The sequence below is a fragment of the Brassica napus genome, chromosome C6 (assembly GCF_020379485.1).
Source record: "Brassica napus cultivar Da-Ae chromosome C6, Da-Ae, whole genome shotgun sequence".
In the NCBI taxonomy this organism is placed as follows: domain Eukaryota; kingdom Viridiplantae; phylum Streptophyta; class Magnoliopsida; order Brassicales; family Brassicaceae; genus Brassica; species Brassica napus.
In genome coordinates, this window is record NC_063449.1 from 12,036,474 (window position 1) to 12,049,208 (window position 12,735).

A 12,735-nucleotide genomic window follows, 5' to 3' on the forward strand; every position below is an offset into this window, starting at 1 on the left:
GGAGTACGTGGAGAATCAAACGAAGCTACAACTCAAGACTTTTCGCACCGATAGAGGAGGAGAGTTCACATCTTCTGAGTTCATTCGTTTTTGTGAAGAAAACGGTGTAACTAGACATCTCACCGCACCGTATACACCGCAACAAAACGGTGTGGTTGAGAGAAGAAATAGAACACTAATGGAGATGACTAGAAGTTTGATGAAAGCTATGAAGATACCTAATCAGCTATGGGGAGAAGCAGTACGTCATTCAACGTATCTCATAAACCGCATTGCTACAAAGGCTTTGGAAGACAAGACTCCATACGAAAGCTTGTATGTTAAGAAACCGAACATTGAGCATCTAAGGGTCTTTGGATGTGTAGCTTTTGCAAAAATCAACAGTCCTCATCTCAAGAAGCTGGATGATCGATCAAGGATGGTGATCAACCTAGGCACAGAGCCCGGCTCAAAAGCTTACAGACTCTATGATCCGGCCGCGAAGAAGATAGTTGTTAGTAGAGATGTAATCTTTGACGAGAAGAAAAGTTGGGATTGGTCCACACTATCAACAAACGTAGACGAAGAACCAGGATCATTCAAGCTTCCTCATATTGATGTTACAGAAGAAGGAGATGGTGATGAGCATCAAGATCACCAACACCATGAAGAGCAAAACAATAATGAAGAAGAAGAAGCTGTAGACGCATATGAACAAGAGCAAGTAGTAGAGAACAACGATGCAAACCAAGACCCGCATGTAACATCAAGATATGGTCGTAACATCAGAAAACCAAAGCGGTTCGATGATTACATCCTACTCGCTGAAGTTGAAAGTGGCAGACTCTTGCTCACCATCGATGGTGAACCAGAAAGTTACATCGAAGCTGCAGTAATACAAGCTTGGATCGATGCAATGAAGGCAGAGATCGAATCTATCATCAAAAACAAAACCTGGAAGCTCGTCAAGAAGCCGGCAGGTGTGAAACCGATAGGTTTGAAGTGGATCTATAAGATCAAGAGGAATGCAGATGGAACGGTGATCAAATACAAAGCAAGGCTAGTTGCAAAAGGTTATGTGCAACAACAAGGCATAGACTTCGACGAAGTATTTGCACCAGTTGCTCGGATAGAAACCATACGACTACTCTTGGCGTTAGCAGCAACTAATGGATGGGAGATCCATCACTTAGATGTGAAAACTGCGTTCTTGAATGGAGACTTAAATGAGGATGTATACGTTACTCAACCAGAAGGCTTTGTGGAGAAAGGAAAGGAGGATCATGTGTACAAACTTAGCAAAGCACTATACGATTTGCGTCAAGCTCCGAGAGCTTGGAACATCAAACTCGATCGTGTTCTCAAGGAGATGGAGTTCACGAAGTGCACCAAGGAACCTGCGGTATATCAAAAGAAACAGAAGGGGGAGCTTCTGATCATAGCTATATACGTTGATGACTTGTTTGTAACAGGGACTTCACTCAACGTTATCAAGCAATTCAAAGATGATATGTCAAGAAGATTTGAGATGTCAGACCTCGGGAAGCTTACATACTATCTTGGTATAGAAGTAACGCAAGGAGCTGATGGCATTCACATCAAACAAGAAGGATACGCGCAAGGTATACTTGTCAAGACGAAGATGGAGTCATGTAACTATACTCATGTTCCGATGCACACGAGTTTGAAAGTATCAAAGGCAGAGGAGGAGCCTGAGATTGATGCAACATCGTATCGAAGCATCATAGGATGCTTAAGGTATCTTCTTCATACACGACCGGACTTGGCGTTTTCGGTTGGTGTATTAAGCAGATATATGCAGAGTCCAAGAGAGAGTCATGGAGAAGCAGTGAAGCATCTAATACGATACATAAAGGGCACTACAGAGTATGGTCTCTTCTTCAAACGGGATGGAACAACGGAGATTACAGGTTACAGTGACAGCAGCCATAACATAGACGTTGATGATGCAAGAAGCACTACAGGGTTTATGTTCTACCTAGGAACATCGCCGATCACGTGGACATCGTGCAAGCAACCCACAGTGGCACTCTCTTCATGTGAGGCGGAGTTCATGGCAGCTACGGAAGCTGCAAAACAAGCAATTTGGTTAAAGGAGTTGATGGTCGAGATCATGAACAAAGAAGACAAGAAGGTCGTGTTGCAGATTGACAACAAGCCAGCGATAGCCCTCACCAAGAACCCGGTGTTTCACGGTAGAAGCAAACACATACTCTCGAAGTACCATTTCATTCGAGAATGTGTGGAGTTCGACTTTATCGAAGTGAAGCACGTACCTGGAGTGGAACAGAAGGCAGACATACTCACTAAGCCATTGGCAAGGATCAAGTTCGAAGCAATGCGCAAGTTCATCGGAGTTAAGAAGATCAACATACCTAAGATTCAAGTTGGAATTAAGGGGGAGAATGTTGGATAATTCCAATTAACTTGAGGAGCAAGTTAACTCATTAAAGTGAAGTTTGATGGGTTAAGGAAAAAGGAAAACATATCGAGCTTTGGAATGTTTCCATATTATTATTAGGAAAAGATGTAGCTTCTTCCTATATAAAGAGTTCTCATGGAGAGATGTTCCATCAAAAGAAATACATTGAAAGATTTAGTTTTGAGAGAGTTTCTAAATCTAATAAGAAGAGAAGTTCTTATAATCTTTGTGTTTGTGCAACTTTAAACTAACAATTGACGCGCTGATTGGCTACATCCACAACGCGGTTCCTTGGAACATGGGATGACTTCACTATCCAAGCGAGGGAAGAGTACCTCAGCATGAAGTGCTTTTCCTTTAAGACAAAATATTTTGAATGACATTATGAAAAAACGCCTAAAAAGTTTAATGCTCTCAATAGGATTGACGATGTCAACCTCAAACAAACATACTTGATTTCTCTCTCATAAAATCTTGGTAGCGAGACTTCACGTATGCTATATCTCAAAAACATGATGCTTAATCAAGCCTCTTTGGGGGAAATATATTAATTGTCACTTGCAGCACTCGAAAAACTGTGTAACCACCATAAGTTTTTCAAATAGCTACAAGAACAAGGGAAGCTTCTAAGAAAAGCATGTGACCAGCCTGAACTCGTGATCAAGTGCAAGTAGAAAAAGTGTGGATGCTCATCTAGATTTGGTAAAAAAAAATCCAGAAGCAAATGGCAGAAGAAGTACCATCAACTGCCTAGTGGAAATAAATATAAATTCTTTAGAAAAAAAAAGAAGAGACGAGGCTTCAATAAATCAGACAAGTGATACATATGCAAGAAGAAATAAAATTATGCCAAACATTGTCTGGATAACCAAAAGATATTGTTGACTCCGATGTTGAATCAATATTTTTCCTCGATGATGAACCAGGTGCTAAAACCATACTTGCTATGGAAATCGAAAAAGGAAATGACTCTTCAGATGAATGTGACTCTGAAGAAGAAGAGAGCGATGGAGACGACCACTTTATGCTATTTGATCTATACACACTTGACATCTGCAAAGCGGAGCAACCAAAGAAAATGAATTAGCATATGTGTCCCAACTATCTCCTATTGCAAAGATATAATCTTCCCAACCAAGTATGACAAGCCCATGCCAGTCATAGCTTATTTTGACACTGGTGTTGTCTCCTCCATCCTCAAACTAGACATCCTTCCATCCTCTCACTGGAATTCATGTGCGGTACTGTTTAGAGCAGCCAATGGTCAGAATTTCACCATCTCTCTCATCGGTAAGCCTATATACATCCAACTCTTTCGTGGATATACAATTAAAACCAAAGTATACATGTCAGAACTACCCGTAAAATACTTTATATTTAGCTTTGACGTCATCCATAGTCTCAAAAGAATATCATGGCACCCGAAAGGTCTTAAACACAAAAACCACCTCTTGCCTTGGACGACCATCCCTCATCTCTACCCCCATGGATATCTTGAATCTTATCAAAGAAGAGATTGCCAAAACATCATGTGCCACCTCTCACTCTGAATTCCTCACCAAGTTATCTTCGCGTCTTTGGAAGATTCCACACTTCTTCATATCCTTGCTCTTCAAGAAGAATGAAGATATCAATCCAACAAAAGCAAGCGACCTAGACATGAATCCAGATCACTACAACCTCACACTTGAGGAAGTTAATCAATTTCTGAAAGAAGGTCTCATTGAGAATAGCACTTTACCACCATGGGCATGTGAAGCTTTTTATGCCAACAAAAGAGCAGAGAATGTTCGAGGAAAACTGAAACTGGCCATCAACTACCAACCACTGAATAACTTTTTTTGAAGATGACAAGTTTCCTCTACTAAACCAAGAAGTCTATTCAAAAAACTATCTCATGCACAAGTATTCTCTTAATTTGTTTTGAAGGCAGGATTTTGGCAGTTGGGAATCAAACCAGAAGATATGCCTAAAACGGGTTTATGCATTCCTGTTCGCCATTACCACTCAAAGTTCATGTCGTATGGTCTAAAGATAGTTCCTTCCCTCACTACAAGAAAACAGCGGTATTCTGACGGACATTCCGACGGAAAATGAAATCCTCGGAATTTCCCGAGGAATTTCCTCGGAATATACCGACGGAATTCCGAGGAAATATCAATCCGTCAGAATATTCCGAGGAAATTCCGAGGAAAAATGTGTTCCTCGGAATATTCCGAGGAACTAGTGATCGATCGATGCGTTTTTGGACATATACCCATCGATCGATCACATTGTTACGCTTTGGTCCATCTTAGTGATCGATCGATGCGTTTTTGGACATTAATCCATCGATCGATCCGTTTATAAAAAAATATTCGAGATTTTGAAACCCCAAACACTAGTTCCTCAAAATTTCCTCGGAATATTCCGAGGAAATTCCGAGGAACACTTGATATCCTCGATCGACTGATGGGATAATCTCATCGATCGATCACATTGTTACGCTTTGGTCCATTTTAGTGATCGATCGATGCGTTTTTGGACATAAATCCATCGATCGATTTGTTTATAAAAAAAAATTGACGTTTTGAAACCCCAAACACTAGTTCCTCGGAATTTCCTCGGAATATTTCGACGGAATTCCGAGGAAGAAAAGGGTCTCCTCGGAATTCCTTCGGAATATTCCGAGGAAATTCCGAGGAAATAGGGTTTTTAAACCGAAAACAACGTTTTGCGGTTTGAATAACACCTATATAACCCTTATTAAGTGTCTTACGTTCATTATGAAGTCAAAAATTTGTTCCTTACCCTATAATAAACACTTTTCCGATTGTATGAACGAAATCCCCACAACATAAGAGAAACACTTATACACTTTAATGAACGATAAAGGGAATACTTACAATTCGTTTTGAAATTTGTTATTTCATGGTTTATGCTCATCTATACAAAGAATCCTCAATGGTATGCATTACAATTGTATAAGAAATGAAATACGGCAAAAAAATTGATGTTTTGAAACCCCAAACACTAGTTCCTCAGTATTTCCTCGGAATATTCCGAGGAAATTCCGAGGAACAATATAAATTAATAGAAATACATGCACAGGATATTCTTTTTCCTCGAATTAATGAAAATATTCCGAGGAAATTCCGACGGATATTTAAGTGGCCGTCGGAATTTCCTCGGAATATTTTCATTTAACCGGGCAAACAAGCCGCCAAATATTTCGCGAAAATTGAAATTGAAAATACTGAGGGAATTCCGACGGAAAATATCCGTCGGACCCAAGGTGTTATAAACTCGAAACGCATCTTCTTCCCCATTTCTCTCTTCTTCCTCTCCGGCGATCTCTCTCTCCTTCCGGCGTTCTCCACCTTCTCTCGCGACGATCTCTCCGGCGAATCCTTTCCATTCTCTTACAAATCATGTAAGGACCCTATCCCACTCTCTTAGGTCCTATTTGTTAGGTTTTTAAGTAGATTTGATGATTTTAGAAGGTTTTTGATAGATTTTTGTTAGGGTGATTGGGTAGTATTGTGATTTGTTGTGTAATAGGTTTAGAATTGTGATTTGGTTGTGTTGAATTGATTTAGAACTTTTTTTATAAATTGTTCATTATTTTTGTATTTACAAAACGTTTTTTCTATATAAATTCGATTTTACAAAACGTTTTTTGTATATAAATTCGATTTTTGGATTTATAAAAGATGATTTCATATTTATAAAAATATTTATATTTATTAAAACTAATTTTGTATTTATAAAACATTTTTTTGATTTATAAACACTATTTTTTTATTTTTGTATTTATAAAAACTATTTTTAAATATACAAACCTTTCTTTGTATATAAATTCGTTTTTTGGATTTATAAAAGATGATTTCATATTTTGAAATTAATTTTGTATTTATAAAATATTTTTTTTGATTTATAAACTCTATTTTATTATTTTTTGTATTTATAAAAACTATTTTGTATTTATAAAAAGATGATTTCATATCTATAAAAATATTTATATTTATAAAACTAATTTTGTATTTATAAAACATTTTTTGATTTATAAACACTATTTTATTATTTTTTGTATTTATAAAAACTATTTTGTATTTATAAAAAGATGATTTCATATTTATTAAAACTAATTTTGTATTTATAAAACATTTTTTTTATTTATAAAAACTATTTTTTTATTTTTTGTATTTTAAATATGTTTTCTATTTCAATTTTAATTTTATATTTTCGAATTTCAATTTAAAAAAATAAATTTATAATTTTTTTTTTAATTTTGGAAATATTCCGAGGAAGTTTATCCCTCGGAATATTCCGACGACATCTTCCTCGGAATATTCCGAGGAATTTCCGAGGAACTTGTGGTCCTCGGAAATTCCGAGGAAATAGGGTTTCCTCGGAATTCCGTCGGAATTCCGTCGGAAATTTCCGAGAAAAGATGAATTTCCGAGGAGTTATTTCCGAGGACTTTTTTCGTCGGTATGTCGTCGGAATAGCGTTATTCTGACGACATACCGACGATTTTTTCCCTCAGTATGCCGCTGTTTTCTTGTAGTGACTATTATAGGAAGCCATGGTCAAGATATCTGAGCCAATCCTCCAAAATGCATTGGTTTACACTAATGTTATTCTTCTGTTATCTCTAAACATTTACTCTTATACTCGCCTATTGAATAAATTTCATGATATCATCCAACAATATGGAATCATGCTCTTGGAAAAGAAGATGGTCATCGGAGAAAAAGAATTGATTTTCTTGGCATGCATATCTCATAAGGACGATACCATCCCCAGCCCTACATTGAATAACAACTAAATGAATTTCCAGATGAAAAACTGACTTTCAACCAAGTAAAACAATTCTTTGGAATTGTTAACTACGTGGCTGACTTCATCCATGACCTTACAAAATCTAGGTCAATTCTGTCAGCTCAACTCAAAAAAGATGCTCTTCCATGGAACCAGAAGTGTACTAAAATAGTAAGAGAACTCAAGCAGATTTCAAAGACACTTTCATCACTGAAGATTCCGCCTAATGGTAAAAGAATTCTCCACACAGATGCAAGTGATTGCTATTAGGGTGATGTTCTACCAGAAGAAATGAAAAAGAGAAACCACACATTTACGGCTACAAGAGTGGAGTTTTCAAAGAAGGTGAGCAACACTACCATTCCACGTACAAAGAAATTCTTGCAGTAAAAAGAGGCATCGAGAAATTCAAATTTCATTTGGTGAGCCAACATTTCCTTATCGAAATGGACATATCATCTTTTCCAAAGATGGTACAGCTCAAACAGAAGTTCTTGTCTCAAGCATAATTACTCAGATGGGCGAGCTGGTTTTCACAATGAAAATTTGAGGTCAAGCACATCAAAGGGAAAGATAATTTCCTACCAAGATTTTCTTTCAAGAATTCAACGACAGATTTCAACAATCATTCCAATGATCTACGCTCTTAGTCCAAAAGATCCAGCAGAAGAGTCCCTAAGGGAAATGATCTCAATGATGCTTTTTCTTTTATCATTTTAATTTTTAATTTTAAAAATATTTTATTAACTTTGAAAGTTTTTCAAGTTTGAAATTTTAATTTTTCAGATTTTATATTTATTTTTTCTCATATAGATTAGATCCGGCCAGACGGAGGTTTTCTTCGGTCTGACCACCACTTGAACTAATTTAGATGGACAGCTGACAGAAAAAAAAAACATGAATGCACTGCCCGATTATATAGCTTGAAAAACACAACAAAAATCGATTAAGAGATTGAATTATATCACAAACAAAAAGGTAGAATCTCTAAATCCTTCTGAAAGATCCGAAAGTGTTAACAATGATTAGAGAGAAAACTCTCTCTCTAAAGGTAGAGGGGTTGATTGGCAAGTGTTTTAGAAGTGTTGTAAGATCTCTCTAGAGCTTAAATTATTTCTACAGCCCAAATTTTTGCCAATCATGCTTTGTAAAGATTTTTTTTTTCTTTTTATTTATTTTTAGCTGTGGAAAGCCATAAATCTAGAGCACTTATTTTTTTGCTTTAGAAAACTTATATGTAAGTTATTGAATCTTTTTAAACTTACAACAAAATTATCTACAGCCACAGCAAAAAAAATCTACAGTTTTATTTCTAAATAAAAAATATAAAGTTACAGCTCCTTTCAATTAATCGAGAGAGAGAGGGTTGCTCAAAAAAAAAAAAGGCTGAGAGAGGTTAATTTGTGGGCCTGTTTTTCTAACCAAGACCGATTAATGTGCGGAACTGATGGCACTAACCCATTATCCCAATACTTTTGGTCCACCTGCCACTGCCAGATACTTTAACTTATATTTAAAAAATAAAATTTATTAAATATTATACATTTTACTATTTTCTTACTAATATTTAATATAGATTTAATATACATTAAATCATTTTGTATAAAACTAATAAAAATGATATAAAGTTGTATAATTATCAAAAATTTAGGCTAAACAATATTTATAAAATTTGTAGGTATATTAAAAACTAATGATCTAACGATAAGATATTTAAATTTTTAAAAAAATTGTAGAAATTTTTGAAACCTTTAGTAATACAAATTGTATAATTATACAATAATAATAATATTCCAAAATTTGAAATGTTAGATATGATATATTTATTTTATAGATGATGTATTAGCTATTACCATATTTAAAAAAAGTTTACCAAAAAGAAATATCAATATTAAATGTAATATATAAATTATTACCATATTCTAATAAGTTTGCCAAAAATATAAATCAACATTAAATGAAATTATCCATGTCATATTTTTTCGGAAGTCATGTCATCAATTTCAGTAGTCATGTCATATTTGTTTTGTGTAATTGATTGTAAAGAGGACTTGTGGCAAAATTACTTTGCCAATATAGTTCCGGGGATTACTTCGTGTCATTCTGAGTCCACATTTGAAAATTTCAACATTATTAGTGTGAACAAAGAAAAAAAACTCTTGACTTTTAACTTTGAATTTTGACTTTTAAATTTGACTTTTGACACTCGCTTTGACTACCGTATGTGCATGATTCACGTCGATATCAACAATAGAAATTTCGGAGATTCCATAAGCTGGTAAGACACGTACATAGATGCGTAAATACTAAAAAGACTGATTTTGGTTTTGCTGTAATCTCTTAAGAAAAATGAAGAAGAGGAGTTTGTTTCCAATAATACTCTGTTTTGTCCTCGTAAGCTTTGGTGGTTCATCAGTTTCAGCACAAACATGTATGAACAATGGGAATTTCAGATCCAACGGCACGTACGATGCAAATCGCCGACTCATCCTCTCCTCTCTTCCTTTCAACGTCACAGATCAAGACGGCTTCTTCTACAACGGTTTGATCGGACAGGAACCGAACCGTGTCTACACAAGAGGGATGTGCATCCCAGGATCAACTTTGGAGGACTGTTCTGATTGTATCAAGACCGCATCTGATGGTTTGATGGAGAGTTGTCCTAACCAAACAGAAGCATATTGGTGGCGAGGTGAGCCCACGCTTTGCCTTGTCCATTACTCCAACACATCTATATCCAGTTCTGCAAATCTGGATCCGCGTGTAGCTCTCACCAACACTGGAGATCTAACCTCAAATCTAACAGAGTTCACGAAAATATGGGAAGACTTGGCTGTTCGTATGATTGATATAGCCTCCACAACAAAAAGCACGCCGTCCTCTAGTGATAACTATTATACAGCAAATAGTGCAGCCTTAGAAACTTTCCAGGATATATATGCATTGATGCAGTGCACACCGGATCTTTCATCTGGTGATTGTGAATATTGTCTGCGACAGAGTGCAAGCGACTACCAGTCATGCTGTGGTCAAAAGCGAGGAGGCGTTGTCATGGGGCGTAGCTGCTTTTTCCGTTGGGATTTGTATACATACTCTAAGGCGTCTTTTGAAAACATTACGGTGGTTTCTTCTCCTCCTCCTGTGAATGTGCCACAAGCTGCAGGCGATGGAGATGAAAACACGACCGTCAATGGTAAGTATTTTCACAGATAAATTAATTACTGTTAAAACACAATTGAAATATTTGACATTTATTTTCTGTATTTGTTAGAAAAAAGTAGCAAAGGAATTTCAGCTGGAATTGTTGCGGCCATTACCGTTCCGATTCTTGTTACCATCTTAATAGTGCTTGTTCTAGGTCTTGTTCTATGCCGGAGGAGAAAATCATACCGAAGAACTGAGATTGAAAGTTAGTTACTTGTTCCATCTCTTTATAGTTTTCTCTAGCAGAAGAAAATAATAAGCATAACTAGTATCCTTGCTTTACAGCTGATAGTGCAATTTCAACTGAGAATTCATCTCAATATGATTTTAAGACAATCCAAGCTGCAACAAATAAGTTTTCAAGCACTAATAAGCTCGGGGAAGGTGGATTCGGTGAGGTTTACAAGGTAAAGAGCTCTCTGTTTTACAGTTTTTAAGTTAATATAGGTGTCATAAAAGTAACCAACGTACGGTATTTTGTGTTATTCAATGTTATATAGGGTAAGTTACCAAATGGGACTGAAGTAGCTGTGAAGCGACTGTCGAAAAATTCAGGGCAGGGCACAAGAGAGTTCAGGAACGAGGCTGTTCTTGTGTCAAAACTTCAACATAGGAACCTGGTTAGGCTTCTTGGATTCTGTATGGAAGGAGAAGAAAAGATTCTCATATATGAGTTTGTTCCCAACAAAAGCCTTGACTACTTCTTATTCGGTATGATTCTCTTTCAAACTCGAAGGATTCTTCCTCAGCTTTAGACTGATTGGTCGTACATTGAATTTTGTAGACCTTGAAAAGCAAAGTCAGCTAGACTGGACTCGGCGTTACAAGATCATTGGAGGGATTGCTCGAGGGATTTTATATCTTCATCAAGATTCACAGCTGACAATCATTCATCGTGACCTCAAAGCCAGCAACATTCTCTTAGATGTCAACATGAACCCAAAAATTTCAGATTTCGGATTGTCAACCATCTTTGGAATGGAGCAAACTCAAGGCAATACCCACAGAGTTGCTGGAACCTAGTAAGTTTCACAATAGCTGAAACACACAAAGAATTTGTTAGACCTTTTTCTATGGCATATTAATATTAACCAAAGTTTTATGTTTTCAGTGCTTACATGTCTCCTGAGTACGCAATGCATGGTCAATACTCTATGAAATCTGACATTTACAGCTTCGGAGTATTAGTTCTTGAGATTATAAGCGGCAAGAAAAATAGTGGCGTTTACAAGATGGATGAAACTAGTACTTGTGGAAACTTGGTCACTTATGTGAGCATAAATTAATAAAGTCCTCATGTTCCATCAATCTAACATCTGTAAACACATGACCAAGGTTCTTGATTTTTTATTTTGTTAGGCTTGGAGGCTTTGGAGGAAGGGGTCACCATTAGAGCTGGTGAATCCTGCAATTGGAAGAAACTATCAGCGTAATGAAGTCACTAGATGCATCCATATTGCACTCTTATGTGTTCAAGATAATCCAGATGACCGTCCAATGTTATCAACTATCATCTTAATGCTCACTAGCAACACAATTACTTTACCAGTGCCTCAATTACCGGGTTTTTTCACAAGAAGCATGCACAGACTAGATCCATTATCAGAGGAATTAGTAGTGTCGAGTCAGTCAACTAACAAAACTTTTCCTCATTAGTTCGTAAGAGATCATATATATTTTCTCATCATATCTGTAAAGTTGAACACAAAAGGCCATATTTGATTAAATTTCTCCACGCACATAAGACACAGATAAGTATCTCTTTAATTGTGTTGTAAGTTCTAAACTAAATAATGCTATGATAGGTTTTATAATTATAGTTTTTGGTGTGGAGATCAACAACGAAACTGAAAATTAAGGCAATTTTTTCAGGTTATTTGCTCTCTTCAAGCTGATTCTGTAGAGTTTTGACCTAAGATTAATTAGAGTTGAAGTTATATTAAATTTGGTATTAAGCTTAAAAGTACAGACACAATTAAGTTTAATGATTGTGGGAGCTAAACCCTCAATCATAATTTTAATGTGAACGGAATCAAATTAGGGAAATGGTTGAAAAGTTTTTTATGAGCGGATCTCTAAAATAGTTTGCAAGAACGTGACTTAATATTAATGACAATGAATATAATAAATACAGAGAACAAAACAAAACATAAAACAATTCAGAAGGAAGTATTTTAGATATTGGGTGAGTAAGTCGAAAAGAGTCTATCAATAATGATCTTGGTCTTGTGTTTTTATAATTCTCAGTTTGTTCCAACTACTTTGTGTATCTAAGCTCGTTGTCTCGGGCTGCGAGGTAAGCCTTT

The 12,735-nt window shown here is 36.1% G+C and overlaps 1 protein-coding gene across 1 annotated transcript; it reads left to right on the forward strand.

Annotated features, from left to right (window-relative positions):
• Positions 1 to 9,423: 9,423 nt before the first annotated feature.
• Positions 9,424 to 12,268, forward strand: LOC106414754 (cysteine-rich receptor-like protein kinase 11). Its single transcript, XM_013855347.3, has 7 exons — positions 9,424 to 10,418; positions 10,497 to 10,634; positions 10,715 to 10,836; positions 10,930 to 11,140; positions 11,214 to 11,451; positions 11,541 to 11,700; positions 11,789 to 12,268. Exons 1-7 carry the CDS (start codon positions 9,575 to 9,577, stop codon positions 12,083 to 12,085), a joined length of 2,010 nt encoding a protein of 669 aa, XP_013710801.1. The 5' UTR covers positions 9,424 to 9,574; the 3' UTR covers positions 12,086 to 12,268.
• The last annotated feature ends 467 nt before the right edge of the window (positions 12,269 to 12,735 follow it).